The sequence below is a fragment of the Moschus berezovskii genome, chromosome 4, assembly GCF_049115385.1.
Source record: "Moschus berezovskii isolate FMDL1 chromosome 4, NW_MosBer_1.0, whole genome shotgun sequence".
NCBI lineage: Eukaryota > Metazoa > Chordata > Mammalia > Artiodactyla > Moschidae > Moschus > Moschus berezovskii.
The window spans coordinates 99,603,313-99,618,344 of NC_142463.1; the positions used below are offsets into that span (position 1 = coordinate 99,603,313).

General features: G+C 46.7%; 1 protein-coding gene across 3 annotated transcripts in view; it reads right to left on the reverse strand.

Annotated features, from left to right (window-relative positions):
* Window positions 1-1,125: 1,125 nt before the first annotated feature.
* Window positions 1,126-15,032, reverse strand: part of NOTCH2 (notch receptor 2) — a 220,887-nt gene continuing 206,980 nt past the window's right edge. For all 3 annotated transcript variants that reach the window (XM_088835625.1, XM_088835626.1, XM_055402755.2), the window contains exons 25-34: window positions 14,436-14,941; window positions 12,738-13,085; window positions 11,722-11,864; window positions 11,314-11,524; window positions 10,778-10,874; window positions 9,516-9,684; window positions 8,395-8,696; window positions 7,451-7,598; window positions 6,688-6,785; window positions 1,126-5,756 (exon numbers count right to left, since the gene is read on the reverse strand). In XM_088835625.1, the coding sequence (XP_088691751.1) occupies window positions 4,368-5,756; window positions 6,688-6,785; window positions 7,451-7,598; window positions 8,395-8,696; window positions 9,516-9,684; window positions 10,778-10,874; window positions 11,314-11,524; window positions 11,722-11,864; window positions 12,738-13,085; window positions 14,436-14,941 (3,411 nt within the window). In that variant the 3' untranslated portion in view covers window positions 1,126-4,367. The remainder of the gene's footprint in view (window positions 5,757-6,687; window positions 6,786-7,450; window positions 7,599-8,394; window positions 8,697-9,515; window positions 9,685-10,777; window positions 10,875-11,313; window positions 11,525-11,721; window positions 11,865-12,737; window positions 13,086-14,435; window positions 14,942-15,032) is intronic.

Genomic DNA, 15,032 nt, shown 5'->3' on the forward strand with positions numbered 1-15,032 from the left:
AGTGGGTAGCCTTTCCCTTCTCCAGGGGATCTTCCCAACCCAGGGATCGAACCATCTCTCGCATTGCAGGCGGATTCTTTACCAGCTGAGCCACAAGAGAAGCCCAAAAATACTGGAGTGGGTAGTCTATCCCTTCTCCAGCAGATCTTCCCAACCCAAGAATTGAACTGGGTTTCCTGCATTGAAGGCAGATTCTTTACCAACTGAGCTATGAGGGAAGCCCCTTGTGGCAGAAAGTGAAGAACTAAAGAGCCTCTTGATGAAGGTGAAAGAGGAGACTGAAAAAGTTGGCTTAAAATTCAGCATACAAAAAACGAAGATGATGGCATCAGGTCCCATCACTTCATGCAAATAGATGGGGAAACAACAGAAAGAGTCACAGACTTTATTTTGGGGGGCTCAAAATCACTGCAGATGGTGACTGCAGCCATGAAATTAGAAGACGCTTGCTCCTTGGAAGAAAAGCTATGACCAACCTAGACAGCATATTAAAAAGTAGAGACATTACTTTGCTGACAAAGGTCCATCGAGTCAAAGCTATGGTTTTTCCAGTAGTCCTGTATGGATGTGAGAGTTGGACTATAAAGAAAGCTGAACGCTACAGAATTGATGCTTTTGAACTGTGGTGTTAGAGAAGACTCTTGAGTCCCTTGGACTGCAAGGAGATCAAACCAGTCAATCCTAAAGGAAATCAGTCCTGAATATTCATTGGAAGGACTGATGCTGAAGCTGAAACTCCAATCCTTTGGCCACCTGATGCGAAGAACTGACTCATTAGAAAAGACTCTGATGCTGGGAAAGACTGAAGGCAGGAGGAGAAGGGGACGATAGAGGATGGGATGGTTGGATGGCATCACTGGCTCGATGGACACTAGTTTCAGCAAGCTCTGGGAGTTGGTGATGGACAGGGAGGCATGGTATGCTGCAGTCTATGGGTCACAAAGAGTCGGACACAACTGAGTGACTGAACTACTACTACTTGAAGAAAGAAAAAAAGACTGCTGCTAGGCTATATGGGATTCAGAATGAAAAGAAAATGTTTTCTCTCTCAGCAAATTATGACATCATGAGTTAAATCATTGCAAAGTAGGGATAAAGAATGGAAAATAAAAACGGCAATGTCTGTTGAGCTTGACATGTAACTTTTTTATTTTGTGATAAAAATGCTTCCATATAAATTTTGTCGTAACTACTTTTAGAATGAAACTTTGAAAATTAAAAACAAATTGTGCATTTTCCTTACCATGTATAGTTAGGAATATGCAGTCATTTTATTGGTTATTGGGTTTCTCATACAAACAGATATCATATCACTTTTAAGAGAAATGTACACAAGTAAGAAGCCACAGTACCAAACAGTTATGAGTGGGAGCCTCTGGGCATATAAACTTGTCCTCTCAGTCATCGTACATTCAGTATGTTAGTTAAGGCCAAAATCCCCAAACCACTTGCCAACAGAATATTACACCTTTGTTTCTCTTCTACGCAAGAATTATGAATTAGCAAACTTAATAATGATGAGAGAATGGACTTGTGCATCATAGCTGATTGCTTACATAAAATCTTTAACTCTCACTCTCTCTTTCCCTCATACCTCTCCCTCCCTCACCAACATGTAAATCAGAAAATGATGCTTAATACAAAAGAAACAAACAAATAAAAAATATATTCCCAAAGGCAGACAGAAGATGACTCAAAGGAAGAATTTATAAAGATAAAACAAGAATGTGAGGGGCAAAGAGGGTGACCTAGGCCTGTCATAAGAGACGCTTCCCATACAAACTCAAGTCTCCACTTCAGAACTCAGATGAGAAAGTGATTCTTCATCTTATTTTCTCTTTTACTCAATACAACTTACAGGTTCTTAACAATCTAAGTGACTGATAAATGCTTGAACGGCAGTGTCTTCTTCCTTATCACTGAAGCCTGTTGTTTGTAATGGCAGCTTTCATATTTATTTCTGTAAAACCCAAAGGATCTCAAAGAGGAGTGAGCAAGTTAGGCCCATAGTGTGCTTACAGACGAAGGAGGCTATAAGGGATCAAGCTGCTGGATCAGAGCCAACACTCTGAAGAAGAGGGGCCGGAATGGAATGACAGAGAAGTGTAGACGTGATGAGGTCCTCAGTGGCCCATGGAGATGGGTCCTCCCCATCTGTGAATCAATGAATAGGTCCAAGGATAAAGAATCACCATTCAGAATGATAAAATGCTTCATACTATGAAAGGGGTTGGTAGAGCTGCCACATGAGAGAATAAAATACAGGATGAAAAAATAATCTGCTTATATCAGGGAAAAATGAATTACACTTTTAGTTCAGTGAACTTGGGCAGGACTAGAAAAACTCTGTAGACTTCCATGGTAACAGACACATAGGGTTTCCATATGAAGCCACAGACAGATATATCTGGTAAGTGGGAAGAACTGATAACACTCTCAGGCAAGGCAGTAAGGAAAACTATCACTGAAGCCAACATGGAGTGGGCAGACCACCTCTTAATATCTACAAAATGCCCCCGGAAGAACTAATTTTCCATTGTCATGATATCATAGCACCGGGCAAAAGTAACAGTGTGGAGATGGAACCAGTTGTTAGCTAACTCAGGGAGAAGAGGAAGAGAACTACTTTTCTCCTCTTTCTAGTGTTGGATAGAATGCATGTCCTTGACAGAGGGTCAAAAAAGTTGCCAAGACCACAAATACAGGAAGCGGACTTGGGTGAGATGCAATCACACTGTGAACGTGAAGATGACAAGACAGTAGGTCTATTCTTGTCCATTATCATCTAGAAGGTGACTCTATGAGAGGAAAATATCCCTGGTAAGTGTCTATGTTAGTTGCCTAATGGGGAATCTCGTGACCGCCTGAAAGAAAAGGAACTGGGAGCAAAAAATAGCAAAGGCTACCTCATAATTCCTCCCTTTCCAACATTCTTGTAAGACTGGCTTTGGCAACAGAAACTAGGCCAGCATTCTGTTTCCCACACTTGACCACAGAAAACCCTGGTATTCAGTGAGAACCTACTGGGTGCCCCAGTAATCAGACCACAAAGTGTGGCAGGAAGATAGGTGAAGGGGCCTGGGATCAGAAGGAATGTCAGTAAGTAGAGACTGTGACCCCCTGACTAGGGAAAGATGACTGTCATTATGGTTGGGGAGGAGGCCCTTGAGCAGACGAAAGTTCAGTTCTAAATGGCAAGGGAATGTCGTTTGAAGGCTCAACAACTACAACAATCTCCATCTGCTGGATGTGTGAGTGAAGCAGGCCAAGGGTTCTAACACGTGTAACAAACGTGTTTGATGCTGGCAGTCAACAGAATGCTTGGCAGGGACCGGTTAGTGGGTAATCACTTCTTGCCTGAGTTAGCTTATCTCTTGGCTCTCTTGGACATTCTAACATTCCAAACCTTGGTCTGTTTGGGTTTTGTTTTTTTAAAGGGGTCATATTAGCTACAGTGCCAATGATAAACCTTCACACTTACTACGTGGACAAATGGAAAAAAAGAAGATCCTTACTCTTCTTCCTGGTAAGGTTTGTAGGAACCCAGCATGCAGGCAAGAGAATTTAGGCGCAGCTTCTTGAAGGGGGTCCTGGTCCCCTAAATGAGTTCAAAGAAAAATATTTTGCTCCCCTTCTTCTTTTAGGAATGATATGTAGGAGAAAGTACTACGTCCATTTTATAAAGAAACATACTTGAAAAGTTTCTGCTGAGACCATAAAGGTGAACTCTGTGAGGCTCCTAGGGACACTGGGAAAACAGGAGGGAAAAGGGAGGCTGCAGGTGCCTCCAGAACAGACATGATTCAAAACACAAAGGTTCTGCCCTGGTACATGCAGGTGGGGTTCCAGCCACAGAGAGGTGCACAATTAAAGCACCAAATGAAGTCAAAAGAATTTTCCAAGGATGAGAATAGGAGACAGGTCACATCTGGCAGAATTCCAGGGCACAGCTCCCAGGAGGAATCTACTGCAGAGTCTTCTCATGGATATGGCAGAAGCCCCCACGGCTGAAAACTGCACTCCAGGCTGCAAGAATGTCTACAACAGGCATCCATCTTATTCTCTGTATTGAAGAGAGGAAATGTGGTCCCAAGTCTTGTATTCATCTTGCAGTTCCATGACTTGGGGACTTGATGGGCAAGAGATTACAAGGAGCCTTGTCCCTTCCGTGTTCCCCAAACCCTGCAGATGCACTGACGCTAATGAACTCACTTCTTCGCGTTATCTACAAGATAAGAGCCTCTCCTCTCTCCTGCATCCAGAAGCTGGTTCCAGAGATTTCTTCATTTCTTTCCCGGATGACCTTCATTTGTTCCTCAGCAGCATTTACAAGAGGAGTTCTGTGTCTAGGCTGGAGGCAGACTCTTTCATGCATAGACCTGCATGTTGCTGCGTGGTGGCTCAGACATGTGTGTCCCAGGTCCCCGCTGACCTCCTCCAGCGCCCCCAGGAGTGGGGCTGGTGGTCACATCTGACCAGTCAGAAGCAGAGTGGGGTGATGAACTTGACCACTGGTCAGGAGACTCTGGGGATGGTGTCAGGTAGGGATGCTCACCCTGGAGGTGGCCACTGTGACTGGGCGTTCTCTCAGCAGCACTGGAGGAAGCATAGCTATGCTGTGATGGCGGTGTGGGATACTTGCCCACGGAGGCTGGAAAGGGGTGATAGGCTGGGAGAATGGTCTGAGCAACCTGCCCATCCTGCTGGGGCATCATGGCAGTGGGAAAAGCCATACTGGGCAAGCGAGCCATTTCTGGAATCTGATACATGGTGGGCAGGGTGCCTGCAACAGCTGGAGGGCAGTTGGACGGAGGCTGGGCAGCCCCGGTTGGCTGGGCAATGCTGCCTTTGGGGATGAGCTGGAAAGTCACAATGGGGGGCAAGGGCTCTCGGGGGGTGGTTAAATGCTTCCCTTCGGGCGGCCTGCTCTGGGGAGCTATGCCAGGGTGGGTGCCCTCAGCTGGAGCCAGGACCATACCGAACATCTCGCTGTACTGGCTGTCATTCATCTCCACACGGTTCATCCAATCGGCCGGGACAGTGACTGGATGTAGCCTACTCAAGCTCCCTGCGGTGCTGCTGCCTGGGGGCACAATGTGGTGGTGGGACAGCAGCTGGCTCACCGAGGGAAGCACAGTGTTGGCCCCATGAGCCAGGGGCTGCATCTCATGAAGGTTAGAGAAAGACAGTGCATGCTGGGCATGGACTGGGGCAGCGGGGGCGGCAGTGGCCAGCATGGGGTTGGGTGAGGCCTGTAAGATTCCTGGGGATGTGATCATTGGAGAGGAGGTGGTGTCAGAAACGTATGTGTGCGGAGATTCTAGGGAATCGACGGGGGACAGAGTCACTGAGCTCTCGGACAGCTGGCCCTTGTCACTCAGAGACTTCTTCCTCCTGTTCCCCTTGGCATCCTTGGCCTCCTTGGCAAGGTTGGGGAGGCTCGTGGGCACGGAACTCTTGGTGTTAGGCCGTCTAGACTTCTTGCCCATTGGGGTATGCTTCAGACTGAGAAAAGATCTGTTGGGCCCACAGATGACAGGTGAGAGCGCAGAGGTCAGCACTGTGCCGGGGGGGCTGGGGGCCACGTTGTACTCGTCCAGCAGGCGCACGATGTCATGGTGCATGCGGTCACGGGCTACGTCCCGGGGAAGACGGTCCATGTGGTCTGTGATGTCCCGATTGGCAAAATGGTCTAACAGGATCTTGGCTGCTTCATAGCTCCCCTCCCGGGCAGCAAGAAACAGGGGTGTCTCCTCCTATAGAAAAAAAAAAAAAAAGCAAAAGCCCATGCAGAGTGCATTTTAATAACACTCCTGAGAATACAGCCATGTTTCTTAATCTTTTTGTTATCACTCCTTTAGACACTTTTTCCTAACTGCCTTCCCACATGAAATTTTAATACCACAGGTAAAAAGTGTGCACCCACCTATGTACTGAATGGCCATCTGTAATTTATACATAAAGAAAAATTATTTTATTCCTCCCCAAGAGCCAGCTTTGCCCTACTGAGGGCTATGTCTTCTTAGTGGGAAAGTGTGAAATAAAGCATGTCCCTGAGCCATAAATTCACCTGCAAGAGCACTGAGCTTATCAAAATAGGGTTCTAAAAGGAGTAACAGAAACAAAGGTATGAGGGGAAGAACCTAAAGCATGTAGAGAACTGAGAAAAATAAGGGAAAGTGAAAGAAAGACAAAACATCTGAGACAAAGAACAAAATAATGGAAAAGAGGAATTGAACAAGAGAAAATAAATGAGCAAGAGAGGGAAGCATGACACAGAAGTCAGAGGAAGCAGGAAAACATCATGGAGCCCAAGAACGGGGCAGGGGTGGAGGACACAGAGCAGCAGGAAAACAAGAACAAACAAGTGAAAAGGAAGGAAGTGTGTGTGAACAGAACAAAGACAAGAAAAAAGGGAAATGTCAAAGAAGAGAAAGGCAGAAAAGGTTACACCAAAGTTATCAAAGGGACAGCCTGGTGCAGACTGAGCAGGCTAAGTGTCAACCCTGACACTTCACTGGATAAGCCCAATGCACGCACTCAGGCACTCTGGACGCATTTCCTGCCCAATCTGCTTCCATTTTTGTCTCTCCTTATTACAGAGCAGCTACAGGAGAAAAGGAATGGTCTCATACATAATCCGAGGCACTGCTGTACTTGTCCCCCAGCTCAGAGCCCAGACTGTACCTTGTTGTCCTGCATGTCTCGGTTGGCCCCATTTTTCAACAGCAAAAGGGTTGCCTCCACATTATTCACAGCAGCTGCCCAATGAAGGGCAGATTTTCCTGCAGGAAAAAACATTTTTATAAGCAGACAGAGTAAGAGGTCATGTCCTACCCCTCCCATCAGGAAGTGTTATGACTTGTACAAGGAAACCTTGAACTTCTCAGACAACAGCTGGAAGCCAGTTTTCTCTGGGGGCCCACAGGAAAAACCAGAGATTATCTTCACTTTCCCCTATTTTAGAAATACTTTGGTACAGGCTGCCTAGCTTTCAGAAGACCTCTAAGTAAAAGGATCATCTGTCTACAGTACCACATCCTTCGTGTGGCAGAATCTACCCTGTCACACGCTGAAAACAATAACCTGCTTATTTATTACATGCCAGGATATATAGTTAGAATATCTCGCCACCCTACCCCTTCCATGAAGTCAGCTCTCATATTCTCATAACAAGGGTGGTATACCTGGGAACCTATGCAGGAAAACTCTCATAGACCTGCTCTGAGATCCAAGAACTCTCACTAAAAATCCCTTCCCAACTTCCTCTGTGGACTTCTCACTGTCTCAGATCTCTGAACTCAATATTGCAAAACAAAGAAGGAATGAATGAACAAATCTTCAGTGGATTCAGATCTGAGACAGCTCTTTAAGGATCATGCAACAATTCTTTCCTTAGAGGCCTGCTTTGCAGGTAGGAATCTGAATCCCCCCTGCTTTTCATCCCTACCATGGTCATCCACGGCATTCACATCTGCTTGGCAGTTGATCAGTTCTGCCACCATTCCCTCCACAGCCAGGCGGGCAGCCAGGATCAGGGGTGTAGTGCCATCATTCATCCTGGCGTCTAGATCAGTTACTCGGTTGCGGATCAGTATCTAGAATATGAGAAAGTACAGAAAAGAGAGTCAGCTGAATAAAAAAAATAATGAAGCTAAGACAAGACAGACATAAGAGCATCAGAGTTGAGGCTACACTGAAAGTTCCTGGAGGGCAGGGAATGTTTTGCTATCTTCGTGTCCAGGTTCTCCTAGGGTCAGTCAACTAATATCTGCTGAATGAATGAATAAAGGAATTGGATGAATGAATATACAAACAAACAGGTGCTCAAGCTCTACAATGGCTTTGTAAATTAATGTACTTCTGCTTTCTAAAGAAAGAAGAGGGAATGTGGAAAAATACCACAACCTCAATTATGGTGTATAAGTTAAGATGCTACAGAATGCTTTCAATTTCCTCATAAGGCTAAAATAATAGGGCATCAGGTGTGCACTGTGAACTCATGTCAAGAAAATCACCAAGGAGCAGCTGGAAGCCCATATAGTCAGATAAATCTAAAGGGAGAAGTTGACTGACATTAGTCGGAGGCAGGTGTCATGCACCTGATCTTTTCATTTGGGAGGTATTTTGCCTCATCAAAAACAAAACAAACAAAAAACAAAGCACTGATTAACAATCAGAAGACTGGTGTTATCTGCTTTACTATGAGCTGGCTGTATATGGTCAGCTGTCTGCCTGCTTCCCTTTCCTGCTTTCCTATCCAGCAAGCATGACTTTATCATCTGCCTTATTCTCTCAAAGAATCACTGAACAAATATACTGGGTTATTACGTGCCTTAATGAAGAGAAAATATTCTAGATTCATTAGGAATCAACTCTTTACATGATCTTTACCTGGAAGACACCTTGGGCATCAGCGGCCACCGCAGCATGGAGAGGGCAGCGGCCCATGTTGTCCTGGGCGTTGGCATCTGCACCTGCATCCAGGAGACGCTTGGCAGCATCTGCCCTTGAGTACCGGGCTGCGAGATGCAGGGCCATCTCACCCGTCCGGTCTGTCTGTGCTTGGAGGCTGGCACCCTGGTAGACTAAGTCCGTGATGATGTTGGCAGAAGAGTCCTCTGCATCTTCGTCTTCATCACTCATGTCTGAGCTGCCTCCTCGGAGAGAAGCCAGCATCAGCGGGGTGCACCCATCTGGAGGAAACGGAAATTACAAATAGTATTCAAGGAGGGGAAGGACATTCATGCTCACTTAACCCTATTGCTGGAAGAGCTCAATTTGAAGAAAATTATTCTTTTCGGAAATAACCCTTTGCTTCCGATGATAAGTGACAATTGATTTTTCCTTGATAGTATCCTTTCTGTAAAGAGAAGCTAGTCTCTAAGTTAAACAAGCTTTTCTGTTTAAGTTTCCAAGTGCTATGCTTTTTTAAATTGACAACATTTTAAAATATCCAGTATTAATAAACTATATATACTAAGGTACGAACTAAACAAATTCTCTATTCCTCTGCTTTGGGATATTATTTTTTTTATCCCATTAAAATCTATCCCAAATAATCAGCCTTTTTGTTGCTGAACATGCATTTATGTGAGGGCTTCCCCAGTGGTTCAATAGTAAAGAATCTGCCTGCAATGCAGGAGACGTAGGTTTGATCCCTCGGTCAGGAAGATCCCCTGGAGAAGGGCATGGCAACACACTCCGGTATTCTTGGCCTGGAGAAGTCCATGGACAGAGGAGCCTGGCAGGTTACAGTCCATGGGGTCGCAAAGAGGTGGACACGACTGAAGCAACTTAGCATGTATGCATGCAGAAGGTGAAACAAAATGAAATCCTGCCTCTTTTCTCATACAAATTCATAATTTCTGCAAGCCTGTTTTCCTTAGACATTCATTTCCTCAAGCTGATTTCCAGTCTGATTTCCTCGATCATTGAGGGGGCAAACATAAGGATAAGGTGGAACCAGGGGGTGGGCATGGTGCAGTGGAGAGAAAAGGCTCACAGGCACTAACCTGGACCGCGGACATTCACATCCAGCACGTCCACCTCCTGCTCTGCCTGTGGAGGGGTGAGAGCCAGCGATGGTGTCCTACGGATGTCTGCAGCTTCCAGGTGCTGCTGTGTCCATGGACGCCGATCAATGGGGTCATCTTCTTCTGAGAGCAAAGCCTCATCTTCAGCCTGAAAGAAGAAGACAGCTCTCCTGATCAGTCTGGCATGTCCCCAGGATCTCTCCCAATTCTTTGACTAACTAACTTCTAGCTACCTTTCAAGTAGAAAGCAGACTTTAATTCCTTTTATTGGTCCTAAAGAGCACACGCTGCTCACTCTCCCTAACCAAGCGTTGTGTTAGGTACTTACACAGCATTGCATGGCAGTTCCCACTGCTACCTGAAAGGTTCCTCAGGACAGGGAGCAAGCCTTGTTCAAGGTTGCCTCCTTGTACCCTGTATCCACCCCAGTGCCCAGCACAGAGCCAGCATTCAGGAAGTATTTGCTGAATAATTATTATACTTCTAAAAGCAGCTGACCTTTACGGAGTATTCAGTATGTGATAGAAAACAAGTGAGGCAATTCACCCGTGTTGAAAGAATCATTATTATTTTCCCTATCTTAGAGATTAAGGATAAGCAAATATAAAGAGGTTAAATAATGTGCCAGAGCTTTGGACTTGAATCCAGTCCTGACTGTAGTAACTTTCTTAACCATCATGCCTGTATTCCTCAAGCATTCATTTCCTCAGAATATCCGTGGGATACATGCGTATTCCAGCCATGTATGTCTATGGGTGAATGGTCTTTTTCATGTCAGACTCAGCCCAATGTACCTCTTACTGCTATACGGCTTTAGTTTCCAGGGATCAAGATTTAAAGCCTCCAAACTCAGTGATCACTGGCTTTCCGCCACTGACTAATTCCACCTTCCCTTGAAGTATCCAGAGAGAATAAGGGAGAGATCTGGCCATGAAAGAAACTGGTGCTTACGCATAATAGTCCTTATTCAAGTACCATCAGTATGACATCTGAGGAAGAAAGCATGTTTGTTTTATTATTTTTAAAGAGTTCTTTCTGAAAAACTTACACAGTAACCCAACGCCATCAATGACCTAAATACTCCTGAGTCTTGAAACCACCTAGGGCAGTCAAGGCCTGGGCAACATGTACAGACTACCACCCTTCTCTGCCATTCATGAGACTCTAGATACCAAAGGGCAAGCATGTGAAATATGAGCGGACAATGGCTAATACTGGTGCTTCTGCCGTGTCCAGCTTACCTTGGCTTTCTTAGGCTGGGGCCCTTCATCGTCGAGCCAGTGTTCACTTGTTCCAGAACCAATTAGGTTAGCCTCTGAGACTTGCACTGAGAGATTCCTGACATGACAGAATCATGAAGGCATAAAAGAAGAGCAGGGTTATATCATAAAATAACGGAGAAATTTTCATAATGTTTCTACCATCACACACTCTCATGGCTACAGTCAGACTTTCAGGGGCCTTGACCCAGGGAAAAAATGGGCAATATTACATCCCATTCCCTGAGTACATATCATTTCCTTTCCCACTAAGCAAGAGCTTACAACAAAGGCGTGTCTCATCACAGAAGCTGAGCATCACTGTGATAATATGTACAGAACTGAAGCATCCAGACTCTTATTTTATAGCCACAAGCAGGCATTCAGCATCATGGTCAAGTATAGTAGCATGGCATGGCCAGAGCTCTGAATTTAAAATCATGATTCAACAAGATTTGATTTTCCAATTATCCATACTTGTTATTACTGTGAATAGTAGCTTGTTGACAAACTCTTACTTGAGTCCCACGGCATCCTGGCCCACTGGCTCACGACGTTTGTGGTTGCTGGAGTCACGGCGAAGGGTGAAACCTTCAGGCAGCCAGAGGGAGCCATGCTTGCGCTTTCGTTTTGCCATGATAACCCCCAGCAGGATAATAAACAAGATAATGACAACGGCAACAGCAAGCAGATAGAGAAGCTGAGTGCGTTTTGGGATCAGAGATTCACCTGAAAGTGCAGAGAGAGAGGGAAAGTGATGAATAAAACACCGGCCTCTCAATATTCGCACTCAGCTCCTTCAGAGAACAGCTTTGACCTCGGCAGCCCTGAGAAACAGAGCTGCACATTGTAAGCTGTGCCCTGTTCTCTCTGCCCGCAAGTGACATTCCTCAGCACACTTTCCCCTTAATTGTAGAGCTACTCACTGACGACAGACACAAGTGGGTATGAGAGGGTCCCCTGGATGGCGTGAGAAGCCAGAAGAGCTGCTGCTGCATCTGTGTTCTTAAAGCACTGGTCTGAGTCTTGAACACACTGGCGGTTGTCAATCTCCAGAAATACCTGAGAGCTGAGGGGAGCCAAGGAAAATGGCGAGAAAATGTCAACCCAGGAATCTGAAGGAGACCCGCTTCCTCACCCTCAGCCTCGGGCTCTCTACCCCTGGGATGCTGTCTCCAAGAAGATCCCGGAAATTAAGATATGGTTTACATCCTAAACACTAATTCTCACTTAGGGTGGGCTACAGTCCATGAGGTCACAAAGAGTTGGACACAACTGAGTGACTAACACTTTCACGTTCCTTGGTTTGGCTGCATCTAAGTGTTCCGACTTTTAGGCAACATAAGACAAATTGAGAAAATGGGGTGAAGTTGCCTTTGGTGGGCTGCTTCTACCCCTTTCCCCTTCCAGTGTACTCAACAGTACATACAGCTACTCTAAAAACACACCCCTGCCTTTTGCTTTTTGTTCCTTACTCTCCTTTCTCTCTGCATCTGTACTCGAGCTAGCTAGCAAGCTGAACATCGTGAGATACCAAAAAAGCCTGAGTGTGGATGTCATAATATATGCAGAACATCACCCTTGTCAAAGAGACAGAAATGAAGGGCCTTGAAAAGAAGCCCACAATTAATACAAAGAGGAGTCGTCACTAGAAGGATTTACGCCAACTCTGGCAAATGGTTAGAGATTCTAGCACATGAGGAGCCCGATCTGACATCCTGCCACTTGACTTGCTTCAGCCCACTTTTCAGGATGCCACAGTCAAGGCAAACCATTAGCACTAACTGGAAAGATTGGGATTACAGGCTTGTGTTACTTGATTGACTGTTTTGTTTTCTGACCTTTCATCTTTATAGGTGCAGCTGCAGTTATGACATCTGGGTATCAGAGTGCTCAGCTTGATAAAATTAAGCTTTAAGAAGTTCAGAAATTAAACGCCTACCCAGCCACTTCCTGTTCTTGATCTCCAGGAAGGGACCTGCGTGTCAGTCTCTGCTTCTTCATGGCAGCTGACTTCCCACCATAATACGGGTAGACCATGAGTGCCCCCTGGGCGTCCCGTTTGATGCGGAGGTTGGTGTGGAGCAGGGTGCCCAGTGCCCGCAAGAATCTGCGGGCATCCTGGAGCAGCTGTTCAGGTGGCATCAGCACCACAATGACCAGGGTGCCCTCCGCCAGGTTTTCTGGTCGGTCAGCAGCACAGTCCAGCCCGTCCCAGCCACACTCCTCACTGTTGCAACCCTGGTCACAATGGTTGTCTTCGTAGTGGTCTGCACAGTATTTGTCATATCTAGGCAGAGCGAGGCAGAGAATATGGTAAGACCACAGTGGAGCTCTACTTGTTTTCCACTTGGAACTAATGTGGATTTTCCTACCCATCTTCTATGGCTCAGATTAGATCCTAAATGTCCTCTGAAGCCTTCTGTGACTCTCCATGCCCGACTTCTCTGAGTATATACAGTCTACACACCTTAGCATCACTGAGTGCTCTCTGAATGAGAAACAAAACTACTCACTAAACTCATGGGCCCCTAGGCAGCTTGTCATCATGTTAAATCAGATTTGTAAACAAATCTGAAACAAAAATCTACCTGGTTCATGTTTCCTTTATTTTTATATCCATTGCCTCTGGGTTTTCAGCAGTGAAACAAGACTCTAGAGGGCACTTCCAGAAACTGGAAAGTAGCCCCCATACCAACAAGAGATGCTGTACAGTTGACCTTTGGCCCGTTTGTTACGGCCCATTTCTTTTCTAATCAAGATTGAATCTTCACTGTGGAAGGTAGGTAGCGAGAAGAGTGTCCCACACAGGATACCAGATCTAATTTGTACAGTATCTTTCAAACACTGGGAAATGGAAATTGACTCCCAAAGCCTGTTGTGCAAAAATCGTTTGATTTCCACTCACCCCTTCTCCCTCCTCACTCCCATCCCTTGATGGTTACACCGCCCAGTCCAACTTGCCACTGTAGCCCAGTGAGGAGATCAGGAGTCAGCAGGAGCTATACGTGTTCTGGCATGTTCTTGAACCTCCCAAGTTTCCCTTCCATGGCCTGTTAAAGGCCATTAACAACACCTATGCCTCACAAGGTTGTTGAGAATTAATCAGGGTTGAACCAAATGGGATGACTAAATGGAAAGCTATTATGTAACCCACAAAGCCCTCTATAATTGCAGCAGTGAAGACCAGGAGGGTTAAGCTAACTAATCTAGCAGAGGCTTCCCGATAAATCTGGAAGGGAAACCTAGTCTTAGGCAAAGGCACGGGATGAATAGAGAGGGGTACAGACCTTTGCAACCATGCTGCAGGCAGATTATGTGAGAGGCTGTCTGACAGTGGGTAACACTTCCAAAAGTCACTTCCCCTGGGAACGTGTGACAGCAGCAGGCGAGGAAGCAGAGAGGCAGAGAGAGAGTGGCTGTGCAGTGAGCATTTCTGCCCCCCAGTCAGCAAGGGAGAGCACAGGTAGCGTGTGACGGGGCAGGGTGACACCAGGAAGAAGAGGGCCTCTGGGTGCCAGTCCAAAAGGCAGAGGCGGCTTGGGCTGGAGCACTGGAGTGGTTAGAAGCAAGAGAACGAGAGACCGAGGTGTGTTAGTGACAGCGCTGTCCCTCAGTTCTGGGGACCCTGGGCGCTTACTTGCATGTCTTGCTACTCTTCTGGCATTCAAAGTTGTCAAACAGGCACTCAGCCGTGTTGCACAGCTCGTCGCACTGGTTGTTGATGTACTCCCAGCAGGGCAGCGGGGAGGAGCAGTTGGCCCAGGGGTCCTCCATGGTGAGGGAACAGTCCCCCCCATCCCACTGGCAGGCATGGCTGTTGCACACGTCATCGCAGATGCCGTCCCGAGCTTTGTCGGCACAATACTGGCTCAGGCAGGTGGCGGGAGGGGTGCTGGTGGGGGCACTGTAGAGTTCACAGTGGCTGCCCCGGAACGGCGGGGCACACTGGCACGAGTAGTACGGAGGCTGGCGCTGAGGGTAGCAGCTCCCCCCGTGCTGGCAGGGGCTACTGGCGCAGCCCGAGTCGCAGTCCTGGGGGTTGGGGCAGAAGCAGCGGGGGCCCGAGGCCGTGTGCACACACTGCTCCCCTCTCCTGCACTTCACCTGTCCACAGCTGCTCTGGCACCGCACCCCAGAGAAGCCCTGTGGGAATCAGGGAACAAATGAGGATGGCAGGTGATTCGTGAGGGCAGACTCCAATCTCCCCACCGGCCCCCTCACAGCCACACCTCTA